This window comes from Lolium rigidum, chromosome 3 (assembly GCF_022539505.1).
Source record: "Lolium rigidum isolate FL_2022 chromosome 3, APGP_CSIRO_Lrig_0.1, whole genome shotgun sequence".
Taxonomy (NCBI): Eukaryota; Viridiplantae; Streptophyta; class Magnoliopsida; order Poales; family Poaceae; genus Lolium; species Lolium rigidum.
This window is the reverse complement of record NC_061510.1, coordinates 13,173,868-13,191,809: the sequence shown is the minus strand read 5'-3', so window position 1 is coordinate 13,191,809 and position 17,942 is coordinate 13,173,868. Positions and strand designations below refer to the sequence as shown.

At 47.3% G+C, this 17,942-nt stretch overlaps 1 protein-coding gene across 1 annotated transcript in view; it reads left to right on the top strand.

Moving 5' to 3' along the window:
* Window positions 1-316: 316 nt before the first annotated feature.
* The window catches only part of LOC124694345 (MLO-like protein 1), a 43,171-nt gene continuing 25,545 nt past the window's right edge, over window positions 317-17,942 (top strand). The window contains exons 1-3 of the mRNA XM_047227340.1: window positions 317-595; window positions 717-774; window positions 13,402-13,622. Of these exons, the coding sequence (XP_047083296.1) occupies window positions 491-595; window positions 717-774; window positions 13,402-13,622 (384 nt within the window). The 5' untranslated portion in view covers window positions 317-490. The remainder of the gene's footprint in view (window positions 596-716; window positions 775-13,401; window positions 13,623-17,942) is intronic.

Genomic DNA, 17,942 nt, shown 5'->3' with positions numbered 1-17,942 from the left:
CTACGCCTCTACGGGGATCAGCTCCAAATCGCTTATCTCCACTATAGCCTGCACTTCAGGAACGCCGCCGCTACAACCACGGTGAGCGCGACAGCCATGAGCATCGGCGGGAGACGCCGAGAGTGCATCCCACCACCGTCTCCCGTTCCTCCTCTGCCAGCATCGCGGCGACGGGGTCCTCTCGAGGGGGGGCTAGTCCATCTTCTTTTCGCCGCTGGAGCAGGTCCTTGGGGTGGGGATAAGGACGGAGAGGAGCGAAGTAGCGACATGCTTTTTTATTCGGACGGGGTGGGGATAAGGAAGCCGTGATCTCCAGAGAGAAAGTCAAAGTCCGACCCTTCCCACCTACTCTGTCCAACGCGCAAATAAGTATGTTTCTATTCTCCGTAGCTTTGATAATTTGTTCGTGAGTGAAACTAGCTAGATCTGCCTCCGTCTCCCTTCCCGGTGACTAGCTAGATCTGCTCAAGCCGGTGGCCGGGGAGTGCCGATGACGACGCTTGAGTTCACGCCAACGTGGGTCGTTGCTGCGATGTGCTCCTTCATCGTGCTGCCCTCGCTCGTCGCCGAGCGGTGCCTCCATTACCTTTCCAAGGTAACCAATAGAAGCCAGCTTTTGATTTAACTTTACATAGTCCAACAGATGGCGCCCTTCCTGCCACTGTTCCTCCTCCTGCTGCTTATTGTCTACTATATATATGTTCTTCCGACGGAAGGCAATCAAACGGAAGCAACCAAAACCGCTCTATAAGGCCTTCCTGAAGATTAAACAAGGTAAGTCTCATTCTATTTTTAAAAAGTCGCTCGATCGACACAAACTAATAGCGTGGAGGCTGGAAAAGTTTGCTGTCATTTTTGTGATTGTGAACAATACCGGTCCGATCTAGGATTGGGGCTGCAACGCCCCGTGTGTATATAGAGTAAATTCCTTCTTGCGCCATGTGAATATTATTTAGTAGTTTCCATCACATCTCCATAATTTATTCCACACGTTGCACAAGATCTCTTGATGAGTATGAATAGATCGGTTGATTTTTCGATAAAAAAGACTCCAGTTCGAACAAGATTTTAGATTCGTCCCACATATATAGAAGCGATTTTCAACGTGATGCTACAGTGTCGTTTAGTTTTGTTTCTGAGCTAATATGTTTTTTAGGGGATTTTGCGCTAATAAGTGTCGTTTAGTAATATCCAGATCGTTCGCTGCTCGATCTGGGCCAAAATACATTTTTTTACCCAAATACAAACAGTGCCACGGTAAAGAATTGGCTCATCTACTGTGGAGACCTAAGGCCATCTCCAACCGCGCGACCCAAACGGACGCGCTGGGCCGTCCGTTTTGGGCCGTTTGGGTCGCCGGCCGGACACGCGGACAGCGGCCCGCATCCGCATGTCCGTTTGGGTCGCGCGCTGCGTCCAACGCGCGGACGCATCGCATAATCCGGAAACACGAAAATAAAAGGAAAAAAGCAAATTTAAACGAAATTTGATTAAAACATATGCCCTATTTTGGGCAAATTTATACATAGCCCTATTTTTGGGCAAATAACTAACAAAAGAAGCCCCTATATGGGCTTTTAAATTTAAACCTATACTAAAAACCCTCTATTAGGGTTTGGTCGGCGGCGCGGTGGCCGCCGGTGCGCCGCTCTAGCCCCCGTGGGCGTCGTCGGCGACGTCGTCGTCGTCCACCCCGGGCGGCGACGCGCTGTCGTGGGCTGGAGCGCGCCGGGGACTCCGGCCACGGAGACCACAGGGCCTCCTCCCACGGCGAGTGGGGTCCGGAGCCACCCGGCGCCGTGCCGGCGCACGGAGCGCCGCCTCCTTCCCGAGGCGCTGTTGTCTCTCTCGCCGGGCGCGGCGCCCGGCCTCCCGGCGCCGCCGCTCGTCCTCCCGCCGCCGCCGCTCCTCGGCGGCGGGCCTCGTCGGCGCGGCGCCTGGCCTCCTCCCGCCGCGCCGCCTCCTCCTCCTCCTCCCGTCGCGCCTGGAGGGCCTGGGCGTAGAGGTCCCAGTCCTCCGCCTCCTCCACCTCCCGCCGCGCCGCCTCCTCCATTTCGGAGGTGCGAATGGCCGCATGGAGCTGCGGCCATTTCGCCTCCTCCTCCGCCGCCGAGATGATCAGGGCGGCGCGGAGGTCCGGGTCCTCCTCCGAGGACTCCGGCTTGGGCTCGATGAGGAGCGGTGGCGGTTGCGGCAATGCCGCACCACCGCGGGCGGCCTCTCCGATGTGGAGGCCGCCGCGGTTCCTCCGGCCCGCAGCGCCGGCGGCCGACGCCGACTGGCTGTCGGCCTCGTCGTCGTTCGCTCCGGGAGCGAACCGTCGCTTCGGGGCCATGGCGGCGGTTTTGCTCGGGAGTGGAGTGGGGACCGGAGTGGAGGGCCGGATCCCTCCAGTCCCCATTTAATAGTCTCCTTGGTCACCGACAGGTGGGCCCAAGGGAGACGAGGCGACCAGCGGGCGGACGCGAGCGGACGGCGCGTGCCATCCGCGGCCACGCAAACCTAGCCCAGATTTGGGCCGGGTTTGCGTCGTTCCGGACGCCGCGGCCGTCCGCTTTTGCGGTGCGTCCCCGCGCTGGGCCGTGTTTTTGTCCGGCTCGACCCAAACGGACGCGCGGGCGCGGTTTGGGTCGCGCGGTTGGAGATGCCCTAAGAGCATCTCCAGCCGCGTCCCCCAAAGGGATTTGGGGCGCGCCGGACCAAAAATGCTATCCAGCCGCGTCCCCCAAAGCCCTTTTTTGTCCGGCGCGCCCCTATACGATGTCCGGCGCCCCGAGCCCGTCCCCGTCCCACAGGGGACGCACCGGGGACGCCGGACACAACGAAAAGCGAGGCGGGGAGTGGCGGGGCCGACCCGTCAGCGGCACAATTAATTTAAACCTAACCGTCGCCTACCTCGCGACGGAAGTTATTGGCGCGCATCGACGGTGCGGTTCCCGCAGAGGGCGCGGCGACGCGTCCCGTCGCGCCTAGCTCGCGTGCCGGCGTTAATGAGCGCCACCGCTCCTCCGCCTCCCTCCGGCCTATAAAAGGGGCGCCTCTCATCGTCCCTCTCACACACAAACCCTAGCGCCTCTCTCCCAAACCCCGGCCGCCACCATCTCTCAACAAGACTCGACGCTATGTCCGGTAGAGGCGGAGGCCGACCTCGCGGCCGCGGCCGTGGTCGTGGTCGTGGTCGTGGCCGCGGCATAGCCGAACGCTCGCCGTCGCCTCCCACGCCGTCGTCTTCATCGTCGGAGATGGACGTGGAGCCGGACGTCCTGTTCGAGTTCGTCCACGTCCTCAAGGGCGACCCGCGCGGCATCCGGAGGCTGCCGGACTCCTTCGCCGAGTACGTCGGCGGCGTACGCCCGCGCACGATGCATCCGCGGGAGCATTCGTGCGGCTACCGCCGGTGGATCGTCAAGGCGATCTACGACGCGCGCGGCAAGATGTACCTCAACATCGGGCCGGGAGAAGTTCGCGCGCCACCACGGCCTCGAAGCCGGCTTCATCCTCGTGTTCTCCTACTTCGGCAACGGGGACATGAGCGTCAAGGTCTTCGACGAGAGGCGCTGCCTCCGGGACTACCACGTCGACAGGGACTCCCACGACGATAGCACCGACGAGGAGGACGACCGAATGAGTGTTGTTTCTTCGCGGCGAATACGTGCACGGAGGTTTCCGCCTGTTCGCCTCATCGGTAGAACCAACAAGGGCACCATCATCCCGCTGGATTTTCCGGTTTAGGTGATCGAGTGTGCCCTCGAGTGTTCTTTCTTAGCAGCGAACACACGAAACCTTCGATGCACGGCCTAGTTAGGTTTAGTTTCTTTGCAATATTTTATATTTGTGTCCACCATGGTTCAAACTATGTATTAGTTTGTGGAAAACCATGTTCCAAACTATGTTTTTGTGTAAACCACGTTCCCAATTATGTATTAGTTTGTGGAAATTGAAATAAAAATGCCAAGAAAAATTATTTTAAATGTTTGGGGGCGGCGTTTGGGGGACGCGGCTGGGGAGCGACGTCCCCCAAACGCGGCACGAGCAAAACACGTCCCCTAAACGCTCAATTCGACGCGGTTTGGGGGACGCTTTGGGGGACACGACTGGAGATGCTCTAACTGGTCCTGGTCGTAGTGGCTGCAAACACATGCCGCTGAAATTGCCTTCTCTCCATTTTCTGTCGCTATCCCCTCGCTAGCTTGATCCCGTGACCAGTGCCGTCGTAGCGGGCTACTCGGACGGCGACGAGGTCAGGTTCTGCTGCCGCCTCCCCTAAACAAGGCTAGGTGCTCCTCCCGTCCGGATCTGGTGGCGCGGCACCTTCCATTGCAAAACTGGCACAATGAGGCTGCGTGTATGAGTCGAGGAGGTGCGGGGAGACGCCATGGAGGCATGTAGCTGCCGGCGAAGTGCTCGCGTCCAGGTCGGTGTGCAGTGCTTCGCTGACAACCGTCATAAGGCGTCGCCGGCAGTGGAAGGGATCCCACGATGGCCCAGGGCTTCGATCCGGCTTTAAAAATTGTGATAATTGATTTTCTATTATCATTATTCTCTGCAAAATTAGTTCTGCTACCCTGTCTGCGCATTCCTTTGATTCCGGATTCTAGAGCTACTTTTTCATGACAGATTTCGTATATAGTCCAGAATAGCCATGGCCCATGGGCTCTCCATCTTGCAACATTCTAGAGATTCAGAGTTCACACTATACATATCATGGGTCACATGTCGTGTACATATAAATTAATCAGCGGAATGGAACATAAATTTTAATTGTTATGCATCATGTAATCTCTTAGCCACTATTGTTGTGGATAGCCGAAAGATTGTCTCTCGACGCCTACATATCCCCAAACCATATGAGCCTGCTGTGTGTTCGGAAAAATAAAGGGCCAACTGTGTATCTAGTGTGTAACCATACGAATAATTTGAAAAAAAGAAGATAATTTCCACTCCTATTAAAAGCATTCCAGCTGTTTCGTATGGCTAAGTTAGAGCACAAATACATTTGTGGATATGTGCTTTAGTTTTCTTCTCTATCCCATTTAAATGATTTTCGAACATATATTCCTGGCATTGGCAGGAGGTGGTATATTAAACATAAAACACACAACTCTTCAAATAACACGAGCGAAGGAACAAGTGAAAAAATATACGGTTAATTGGTTCCTCGGAATCACATAATGGACATTTCTTGTAAAAGCATCTTCAATGGGCACACCGTCGTCCACTATTAACCGTTGTGGCTCCCTTCATTTCCCGCTGTCTCCATTCATTCATGTCACTCCTTCTAAAAGCCTCGCTGTAACCACACCTTCTCGGTGATGGCGCACAACCACGAATCCAGCGGCAGCGACACTGGTATCATGGAAGTTTCCAGCTGTTATTTTGTTTCCATTACAAAGCGTTGTTGATCAATCTAACCTTTAGCCGTAATCTGAAAAAAAAATCTAGATTGTATGTCGCCTCTTTATTAAAAAACATACTACTATCTTATTCTGAAATCAAATAGGTAGATCGTCCGTCGTCTCTACTTAAAATAATCTTTTAACATGCAAAAATTACTGTCTACAGAAGAATTACCATGTTATATATCGCCTCTTTGGTTTGAGAAACATATTATTGCCTTTTTCTACAAAAGTGTCAGATATAAACAATCCATCATTTATCCCATCTTTTATTTATGAAAAATATTACTACTTTTTTCCATTGGTCGCTACAAATTTACCTTACGGGCACGGCGTGCGCCGCGCTGCAACTTCCTAGTGTATGTTCATAAGAGCATCCCCACTCGTTGGCGCTCCCCACGTCCAAATCCGGCGAAATTTTCGTCCGGATTGGAGGAAGATTTGGCTTGGGGAGGAGTAGTTTCCCAGTCGTGTGCTCCCCAAGCGGCGTTTCTCGGGAAAAAAGAGGATGGCTCGGGGAATCCGGACGAAAGAGGAGACACGTGGGCGTGGGCGGTTGGTTTAGCTTCATCCGGAGTCCCCGGGAGACCCCCGGGAAACCGAGGATGGCATGGGGAGTCCGGACGAAAATATGCTCAAATCCGGACCAAAACGAGGAACTGGGGCCTGACTGGGCAGTTTTTCGCCGTCCGGATGAAAAAAAGTGGCCGTGGGAGGCTCTGTGGGGAGACCAGTGGAGATGCTCTAAGGAACAGCATATGCCCATTCATCATGCCCGCACCTATAGACTTTACTGTGAGGGAACCCAAAGTGTTCAATTTCCCAAAATAACATCCGGTTCCTTTTAAATAAATTAACATTAGTCTTTGCACTAACTAGAAACAATCATTCCATTTATTTCGGGGTTAACCCTCTTACAGACACTATATTTATTTAGTGGAACCACGGATAAAACATCATCAACTAGAACGTGTTTTCATTGCATAATGTTATAAGGGAAAATTGGTTCCGTGACCCACATATTTTTGTGCTACTCAGTTTTTTTCCAACCTACGTATGAAACTGTCCGCGCTTTTACCTCTTCATTCGAAACCAAGCGTGCTTTTAATCAGGCAGCGCATTTGTTAGCTAAATCTAGTTTGGATGTAAACTCTAGTTGTGTTTTTAATTCTGTTCCAAAGTTCATCGAGGGAACACTTTGTATTGATGTGTTTTAATCAATAAAATGTGTTTCCTGTTAAAAAAAACTCTTAAATCTATCTATATCTATACCTAATAATAAAGGAGCTAAGTTTCTGCCAAAATTTTCATCCAACTTTTTCTTAGATGGATTACACATAATACTGCAAGATGCCATTACGAGTACTGGTTCCTGCTATATTTTTCCCATCCCGAACAAACCCACCGTGTATTTGATCGATCTCGCAGCCCAGGTGTTCGGTCCATTGCGCTGCGAGGTAGTTGCATTGGTGGGCCTCCGTCCGTCCGTCCAAAGGGTGCAGTAGATTAGCCATCTGACATTACTATTTTGTGCTAGATAGTCCCACCTCACTCCACCGTAACAAGTTTGGCCGGTTTATATAGCTTAAGTTTCCTCTAATCAACAAGCCTCCTCACAAAGATTCGAGAGAAAGACGGCGAGGGATGGAAAGAAAATAACAACCCCAAAGGATGTCAGAGCTATTCCGAAATTTGGCCAAAAATTGTGTGCATTCAGATCACTGTGTAAGGAGGGATGTCAGAGCTATTCCGAAATTTGCCCCGAAATTGTGTGGATCCAGACCTCTATGTAAGGAGGCCAAGTAGAGGCGGGGTCTCTGCTGGCCATAGTAGATTGGGCGGCGGCGTGGCGAGCGCCTGCCGGGACCGACGGAGCGGCATGGGCGCCGACAACCCACTGGCCGCAGCATGCGAGAGAGAGAGAGGTGTCAGGGACTAGTATGGATATGGATTATGGAGTAGTTGGTTAGTAGGTGTAAGGGTACTATCGGTATTCCACATATGGTGTGATGTTATAGTTGGTTAGGTCTATATAAGCCTACCCTTGTATCCCCTTGCAATCAATCAAGAATATGAACCCTAATTTTATCTTAATTTCCTGTAATTTATCTTATATTTAGTTTTTGCAATTTACCCGTTTTCTACCGATTTTCTCTCAAATCTTCATTCTTCGTGATCCTCTTCGATCATCGATCCACCGGGATTTTGGCAAGTTGTGTATTCCATTTTTTACTGCAACTCGTGTAGTATGTAAAATATAGGAGAAACATGAACATGTAAACTTTGTCAAACTGGTATATATTTCATTTGAAAAATATACAGTAAATTGCGAATACAATTCAATATATGTACTATTTTATATAATAGAGCGTTTTAGGAATTGAGTTCTAATATATACATGTAGTAAATAATTGTTTTCTAAAGGTTGTATTCTTCTACTATTTCATACTACTTATTACTCTGTTATATAAGCCATATAATTTTTTGCCAAAAATCCAAAAAATAGCCGTATTAGAATTGTTGTCAAAATTACCCCTGGCTATAAGTTGCCGCATGGGATTCGTACAATTAAGACAAAACATGTCAATCCCTGTAATTTAGGAATAGATGCGATCAGTTGATTTGGCCGGCTAGCTAGTTTTCTTTTTTTTTGTCTTTTTTCTTTCTCTCTCACGTAGCCTGATTGATTTGAGGAGAGTTAATGAGAGAGAGATTTGTGGAATCTACTGGGATATGATCCGGGAAAAATCAGGTTGAGATGGCAAGGATGCAGACTTTCCTAATCTTGCTATACTATCAGCATCCTTCCCTTGGGGAAGTTTGGTCCAAAACCAACGAAAATAACCATCTTAGCCCATGCGTTAATTCTCGTGCAGGAAAACTATACGGTCTATATTCAGAAACGGAAGTAGTAGTTTGTATAAAGAGATAAATACATCACTGGTCACTGGACTTAGACCCTTTGCTCGCCTTCATCACCGTACTTAGAGATACGCGATTTACGGTCACCGAATACAGCGAGTGGTTCGTAAACGGTCACTCCCCGCGGTAGAACGTTGTATTTTGCAAACGGGGCAAGTGGTGGACACATCTGTCAGGTCTCAGCCAGATTTCATTTTGCAAATATCCCCAATTTTTTTATTTTCTTCTGCAGTATAGCTCCTCCCCAAATCACCCACCTAAAAACACCAAAATAAAATAAAATCCTGGATGCCCCTCCCCGCTGCCGTCCTCCTCCTCGTCGCTCCTCCGGTCGCCGGGGTCCCTCCTTCGTGCCGCTACGCCCATCGCATGAGCTGCTGCGGGCTCCCAGGAAAAAGGGAGAGGGCACAGGGACACCGCCGCGCTCCACAATCGACGCTCGCGAGTCCATGCGCGTGCCACTTCCCCTGGTGTGGGCTTGGAGACGACGAGGTCTTCCTCCACCTGGCAGGGCAGGGGCACCGCCGTCTCGAGAATGCAGGGCAGTGCGGGCGCGCCGCCGTCTCGAGATGCAGGGGCAATGCGGGGGCACCGCCAAACAGTTCCCCGGGAGGCTGCAGCAGGGACGCGCGGCCGTCGTCTTTTCCCACGATGCCCCGCCGCGCAAGGTCTACTCCGACCTCCCTGGCACCTCGCCACCTCTCCCCAGTGCGGCTCGCGCGCCACCGGCAGGCCCTCCGCCGCGCGCTCCAGGGCCGTCCTCGCATCCACACACGCCCGCCGCCAGCAGGGTCCACGATGGCGCGCCCCGCCGGCAGGCCCTTGGCCGCACGCGCTAGGGCCGTCCTCCCTCCACAGCTCTTGTCGCGGTCGTCTGCAGCCGCCCGGACGACGTGCGTCTCCGCGTGCCCAAGGACGTTCATGGACGACGTGCTTGTCAACACCGAGGCCGGCTCTTGGACAACAACTTCACCGGGATGGACCTCTTCCAGGAGGGGGAGCACGTCCGGTAGTGGGGGACGGTAATGTATGGCTCGCCGGAGTACCGTGCTCTCTCGCCAAGACTCGATTTGGGCGAGATTCGTCCTCGATTTGGCCAGCGCCTTTCCCTGGACATGCACGAGGAAGAGGAAGGAGAGGAGCGTGGCCACGTCGCATTCATGCATCACCTGCGGGCGGCGGACGGGGATGGGGCGAGGGCGCGCGGCCGCCACCACCGGTTCTCAACCAAGAGAGATGGGGGACGGGCCCAACCGGGGACAAGACGGGGCAGGGGGACAAGACGGGGCAGGCGGCGCACGGCAAGGCGCCGGCGGTTGGATGGGAGTGAGATCAGGTGACATGCACCTTTTGCATGTCACCGTGTGACATGCGACCTAAATTCAAATTTAAACATTGCGAAAAAATCTAAAAAAAGTCATGCATGTTCACAGCACATATTAAGATAATCCCTAAAAATTTCATATCAAAATTCGAAACATACATCGAGAAACAAAAAAGAGAAACTCAGATGTGAATAGTCTATAGAGAAACTCAGATTTGAATTCGGAAACTATTCATGATAGATTTCTCTTTTTTGTTTCTCGATGTATGTTTCGAATTTTGATCTGAAAATTTTAGGGGTTGTCTTAATATGTGTTGTGAACATGCATGATTTTTTTTCAATTTTTTTTATAATATTTAATTTAGATTTAGGCCGCATGTCACACGGTGACATGCAAGCAAAAGGTGCATGTCACCTGATCTCACTCCGGTTGGATGCATTCCCTTTCATCTTTGCAATTTGGCCCTTCCTTTTATTACTATTTGAAAATAGTCTATATTGATGGTTGGGGCCTGACATGTGGGGTCGACACCCTGCCACGTCAGCAAATACGGCGCTCTACCTCCTCCAGTGACCGTGTACGATGCAACCTCATGTCTTCGGTGACCGTAAATTGCGTATCTCTGAGTATGGTGATGAAAGCGAGCAATGGGTCTAAGTCCAGTGACCATTGATGTATTTAACAACCCTTCCCTAAATCGGAACAGGAAAATATATATGGTCAATTGGCATGTATTATTTGTATAAGAAAATATAATGTCCATAACTAGTACATAAAGCTTTATGTGCTCCGATGGCAACCAAGAATAAGCATACTAGCTGAATGCTCGTGCGTTGCCACGACACGTCACGTTTTTTAATGAGTAAGAAAGATGAGTATCGAACAAAATTATTTAGAGAAGAAACCACACATAGTTGTTCCATACTCCTTCGCTCGAGAGTAACCTCCGAGGCGTTTAACCACGCATAGTTGTTCCATACCCATTCGCTCGAGAGTAACCTCCGAGGCTTTTAGGGTTATTTCGCCTCCTGTTCGGGCCATGGATGCGGGGTGGATCTCGGCCGCCATCGGCGGAAGGGCTTTGTTCCCCTGGTTTTAGGGTTTTGGTTTGGTGCGGCGGCGTTCAAGTGTTGGTGGTGGCGTCTTCTCTAATAAAGTATCCCCGCCTTCAGCCCTAGTTTGGTGCGGCGGCGTTCAAGTGGTGGTGGCGGCCTCTTCTCTAATAAAGTTTTCCTAGCTTCAGCACCATCTCGACAAGAAACTTCTGGGAGCGGTGGTGGTTCTCGAGGACTTCTTCTGGATGTGGGATCTTCGGATCGTCATGGAGCTTCTTCGTCTCCGGGAGGGACGTGGTTTTCTTGACATGTTCGGCGACTTCTTGTTCGCAACCAACAATGTCAGGTTGACTCTGGGAGAAGCGGCAACGGCAGTCGACACGGTCTAGATGTTGAAGACGAAGGACATGTCAAGAAAAGATGGTCGCACTACAAAATCATTTGAAGTAATTATTATCAATATAATATTTCACTAAACATGTTTCAAAGTAGCAAAAATCGACATGGTAATTGAAGAAAATGCCGCACATATTTTTCTTAAAGCAATGTTACCTATACTGAGTTCAAAACTAACAGAATTTCTGAATAATTAACTGCAGTTATAGCAAACTCAGCTACTGCCTAAGACATACAATAGGTAAATTTGAGTTGTTAACATCTGTCAAATTCTGAACTCCTTAGTATTTCCATTTAACCTGCACATATCTCCATATGGTGCAAACCAAAGTGTAAGCAACAACCCTCGCTCGCATAGCAAAGTGTACTGTCTAAGCCATCTAATCAATATCAAATTGTACTCTCTAAAATTTTGTAAGCCATTGTTGGGTACGTATCTAAGAGCTGGTACGCCTGATACCCCATGCCGAACAGAAAGTGGATTACAGAGTCGCCGCCAACCTACTCGCCGACCCGACCGTTGCCGGACTGGAGGAGGTCAGCATCGGCTGCGCGCATAGCCATTCAAGGGAGTAGTGTCACTACTTGCCGCTGGCCTCCCCGCCATGCGCGGGTACTCGAGCTCAGGCGCTGCAACCTTGAGCCGCCCATCGATGACGACGCCGAAAAATCCGGCGAGCTGGCCACGTTCCGAACCGAATTCTCGCGGCCAGGGCCTCGTTTATAAGCAACCGATTGGGTTTTGATTTGGTAGAGTAGAGTTCGGTACTAACACGTTCCGTGATGGGAGGAAGAGTGGGAAGGAAACCAAGACGTAACGAAAGAAGGACACCTGTTTTTTTTGCGTATGACCAATTGACCATCAAAAGCTACAGCACGGACGTCGTGGGTTTTTTTTTGACAGGTTTTTCTTGACGTACAAAGGTTTTTTTTACGTACCACCACCACCTATCCGCGTTTAATAGTTAAGATTAAGATATACAGTAAGTCGTCAGTTCGAACCTCCACCGTGCACTATAAATTTTATTTATTTCGTAGCCCTGGCAGATGGGTCCTGCATGTAAGATGGCATCAAAGGTCACATGGGCAAATTAAAAATATCAGGACTATTTTTGCAAAAATTGCAGCACCACATGTCTGTTTTTGATTGACCGAGGACCAAAACTTCATATGTGATACAAGTTCTAGGACTGCAGTGTCACACTTTGCAAGATGTAAAACTAAACTATCACATGATGCATAAATTGATGGACTAAAAGTGTAATTAGCTCATGCAAAGCTCAACTTCGAGTTTGCGGAGCTGTGACCGGATGATCCTCTGGCTATGGACCACCACGTGGCGGGCCACCGCGAAATTTGGGAGGACCACGAAGCTCACGAGCAACTTCAGGCGAAGCGGTCGTAATCTCTAGCTAGCGTGCACCTAGCTAGCGTTTTAAAAATAATTGTCGTAACTTGGGTTACTTGTTTTACCTGGGTAGTACGACACATGAAAGGACTTCTTGCACAAGTTTTGCATTTTTTTTGATGTTTTTTATATTTTCTTTGAATTCTTTTAAATTGGTGTAAAAATTGGTAGCATGTGTATCCATATTAGATGGTCGAATCTTTTAACTTTATTTATGGATACTGGATATCACCCTTCTTGGGTACCTTAAAACGATTTTCCGAACTTTCTAGACCATACTAGAGCACAGTTGAAGTTTAAATTTGAATTAGTTTTAAAAAATCACCCGAAACTCATTTTAATTAGCAAAATTCTAGTTGGCAATGTTGTTAAACATGTCAGGACGCACCTGTGTGAAAATTTTGGGTGCATTATCAAGAAGGGATTCATGGATGTGGACAAGCTAGTCTCACTCTCCGCGCACATAAATTGTTCGACATAACAACATCATGCCCCCCTCTACTACATAATCAATGGATCCAATGCATTCTACTACTTGTGCTCGGAGAAGCGTGTGAAAGATGTTTCATCTCCTACTTCTAATGTATAATTGATGGCTCATTGTTGAATATATTGACAAAGGTTGAACCAGCGGCACCTAGACGGATCCGTGGCATGCCACTGTCATTGCATGGTTTCCACTCTAAATAAGAACATAACATACATATGGAAAAAATTGGAGAGAGTAGAGGAAAAAAATCAAACATAAATATGGAAAATAGTACATAAGTACATGAACAAAATCATAGCATACATATATTTGTCGAAAGCAATAGAAAAGTATCATTTTAATTCTTAATGCGAACTGATTAGGATTTATTTTACTTGTTCTAAATGGTTGCTTGGTGCAATTAACGCAGAGTTGTTGCAAGGGTTGGTCGCCCTGCTGCTCACATTGTTCCAAAAGTTCATCAAGAAGACATGCATTTCTCCTAGCTTGGCAGTCCACATGTTGCCATGCCGGAGGGCAGGTGCGCTGGGGCTCACAAAGCAGCACTATGTTGCCTCTCAAATCATTGGCAGGTTCGGAACCCGGATGTTAAGCGAAGACACGGAACGGAGCGAATACTGCCGTTCAAAGGTAATAGAATTTTTTTCTTCACAGTATTTGTTTGTAGCATATTCATTTGATGTTAATTATCTTTACTATTAAACAGAAATCAGTGGTGTTGGTAGGTAAAATAACGATTTCCATTTTCGTACGTTAAAAAACCAGGTGCTATCCCACATCAGGAAAACCGGAAACCAACTCAATCTAGTGATCCCGCGCGAGTACACGAACAAAAACCAACGAAGGGAAAAGAGCCAACTAGATTAATGTGGTACATAAAAAAGCCGCAGGCTAATATTACGTGCATTGCCACTGCCAAGTCAAACTTACCGTTTCGTTGTTTTGTTCCGTGGAAAAGAAAGAGATCACCAATCGTACACATTGCCAAACTCCTCCTCCAAACTAGGGTTGCAGCGTGGCGTTCCGCAACGTCCCGCAATAAAAGAAAATAAGGCATAGTTTAGCTCCTGATTAGAGGAAGGAAATACGCTGGAGATGGGCATGGCAGAAGAAAATTCATCCCGATTCCGGTCCCGTGTTGCAACCCTACTCCAAACCTAGCGATGCGCCACATGTGAACATCACCGGGCTTGGACGCGAGCCTCCTCACTGCTGCAGCCGACGAGATCCCCGTCAAGATCACTTCGTACGCCATACACCCCAACGGGTGAATCATCTTTGTGTCCTCACACACAACAGGCTGTGGCCGCGGCAATGCCTACGCCATCACCTTCTCCCAGGTTACCGTCGGTGACGGCAATGCCTGGGTCAGGCGACACTCGCTGTGGTACATTTGCACAGATCGGTGGCACTCACCCACGAGCTCTCTGGTGACGATGACATCAAGGCATGTGCACCTCCATCTCTGATTTGAAAGAAGTTCAGGCTCAAATACTCCTCCCGTTCCACCAAAAGTGTCTCATCTTTGTCAAAATTTACATGTATCTACCTACTAGATAGTGTCTCATCTCTCTTTTTCCTTCTTGTTCTTGTTTTGGCTTCCTTTTATTTCCGTTAGGTTTCATATCTAGCCTATCCAACTTGTTTGGGAAAAAGTCTTTGATGTTGTCGTTGTTGATACGCTTTTGATGGGACGGAGGGTGTATACTGAATACAACGGGACAGACACAAAGCAGATAGATAAGAGAGTAGAGACCCTGCTATGCTGCGACGCCACCTGCGAGCGAACGGTCCGCGCTGCCCTGCTCTCCATATGCCCAACAAGGTCAAACTTTCCCAGTTTCTGAACCGCAAGGTGGTCGCTCTGTACTAAAACGAGTGTACTGAATCTTTGTGTGTGTGTGAAATGTCTTGTATAAGAAGTGTTACAGTACAGAGGCAGTCCATTAGCTTGTCTTCGGCTACTTGGTTAGGTATACTACGAGACGTACAACAAAATAAACAATGCATGTATGATGTAGTAACTTGGACACTCTGTGACACCACCGGGCTTGAAGCCAAACTCGTCCAACAGGTACACGGGATGAGACTTGCTCGTATGAGAAGTATAACAAATATTATGAGCAACAATTAACACTGGCCAAACTCTTTCAGAACTCTGGGTAAAGCATAAAACTGCAAGATTCACTATAACAATAACAATGGCAGTGGCAATAGGTATGACAGTACCAATGGCACAGTAGCTATGACAGTAATGACAGTTTTTTTATGGGGCATTGCAGTATACAAATTTCTTCCTACAAGACTATATGTGGAGCCTATAAACTGAGGAAAATAGACTATCACTTGAGTAATAAGAACATTGATTAAGGATGGAAGTAATCCGATAACCATGATGCTATGTGTGATGAAAGAGAGTAAATGACAAAAAACTACCACAATTGAGGCAGTCGTGTCACGGAACTACCAAATGCGTTCGATATGTCACATGAATACCACTATTGGGGCATGTTCGTGATGAAGAGCACTGATTTCATCCGTGTTAAACCATTATCTGACTATTCGGGCCCACAACTGTGTGGCAGGTGGAAACCTAAGTGCTAGTTCCATTTTGCAAAATTAAACTCGAAATATATTTTTGTGTCACACACAAATCAAATCCCCCACATAAAAAAATTAAAATAGGAATTCCCATTAAAAATGGGAGAGGGTCTTCTCCTTCCTCTACCAAGCTAGGCCGCTGGTACGCCGTCCACGCGCGGCAGGTCGTCGCCAGTGCGCCAGGAGGGTGCCGCCGATGCACCAGGAGTACGCCCACGCGTGTCGAGTCCGCGGCCATCCACCTCCCCGCGCTTGGAACACAGCGCTGCTGCCTAGTCTCCTCGATCGCCGCCGAGTTTGACGGCGAGAAGAGTTAGCTAGTGGAGACAGGGAATTCTGCTGTGGCCCGTAACGGGCTCTAGTCACGGCCTTTAGTCCCGGCCCCATTATCAGCCGGGATAAATGGCCCTCCATGTGGCCGTGATACATGGTTGGGCTGGAGAACCTTTAGTCCCGGCCCGTAACCCCAACCGCGACATACTATTATTTTCAATAATAATGTTTTTCATTTTCCTAATTTCTTTTTTTTTCTTTTCTACTTTCTTTTTGTTTAACTTGTTACTCTCTCATTTGGACTATTTTTAATATTAATTACACTTAATCTGTAGTCAAATTGTAGACTTGGTCATCATTTCTCGGTCGGTCACCCATCCGCACACTACTCCACCCTCAGCACGCTTAATTCCTCGGTTCTTTCCTGCTGCACTCTCGAGAATGTGATTATAACTTATTGTAAATACTACCATATCAATCCTATTAACTCTTATACCATTGTGTCACATTTTTTTATTTTTGAAACCAAAAATAATCTGTAAACCGGAATTGAATAAATAATATATGTTTTTTTATTAGAAAAATGTGAGTGATTTGAATATGAAATAATTATGTTTTTATTCATTTATTATTATTATCAAATAATATATGCATTATTCATATAATATGGACAAATAATTAATATCTTGAAATCTGTAAACCGGAATTGGACAAGCAATATATGCTTTATTATTAGAAAAATGTGAGTGATTTGAATATGAAACAATTATGTTTTCATTCATTTACTATTATTATTATCAAATAATATATGCATTATTCATATAATATGGACAAATAATTAATATTTTGAAATCTGTAAACCGCAATTGGAAAGTAATATATGCTTTATTATTAGAAAAATGTGAGTGATTTGAATATGAAATACTTATGTTTTTATTCATTTATTATTATTATTATTATTAAATAATATATGCATTATTCATATAATATGGACAAATAATTAATATCTTGAAATCTGTAAACCGCAATTGGACAAGTAATATATGCTTTATTATTAGAAAAATGTGAGTGATCTGAATATAAAATAATTATGTTTTCATTCATTTATTAATATTATTATCAATTAAAATATGTATTATTCATATAATATGGACAAATAATTAATATCTTGAACTTTGTAAACCGCAATTGTTGGGGTAGATTAGCCTCAACCTGCGCATCATAATGCAAACGCCTATCCTCGAGAGAGAATAGACCATTAGGCATAGGGGCAGTGATCAACGGGATCAGCTCTCGATATATTGAAGTAATATCTACCTTCTATCTTTCTAATCATACCACATGCATTCAGAGTAGTAAAACCAAGACGGTGAAGGCCTTCCAATGCTCGTAAATTACTTACATTGATATTAAGCCTTCCACCTACACAAATGGGCCCCCGAGCTTCGTATATATGAAAGACACAGCTTATATATATTGAAAGACACATAGTTCATATATATGAAAGACACATAGTTCATAGTTCATATATATGAAATACACATAGTTCATATATATTGAAAGACACATAGTTCATATATATAAAAGGCGTACACATAGTTCATATATATTGAAACGATTCATAGTTCATACAAATATAGAAGACCACCACTACTCATCATTTTTTAATATTGAGATGATCAACATGACTATTGTAGCCAACTAGCATCCAATGCCTTCTAGCAATCTCGAAGCCCGGACGAGCGTCTAGAGCTGCATAGTGCACTTGCTCGTAGCTCAAAGGAAAATTAGCCCATCCAAAAATGAGCTCATCTTCTTTTTCTTGTGCGGCGACGTCCATCCTCTTCTTGTTGTACTTCTTCTTCTCAAGGTTTGTCCCAATGGTATAGTTTGCCAAATCATATAGACTCGGAATGGGCTTGTTGGTGGGGTTCGGGACTACCTTCTGGAGGTCATACGCAGAAGTGATATGAATGTCGTAGTGACGTAGCATTTTCACATTATTGCCGATAGTGGCACCGCAGAATCTGATGTTCCCGTCCTGCAAGAACTCCTTGAGCACTTGTGGCACTTCAT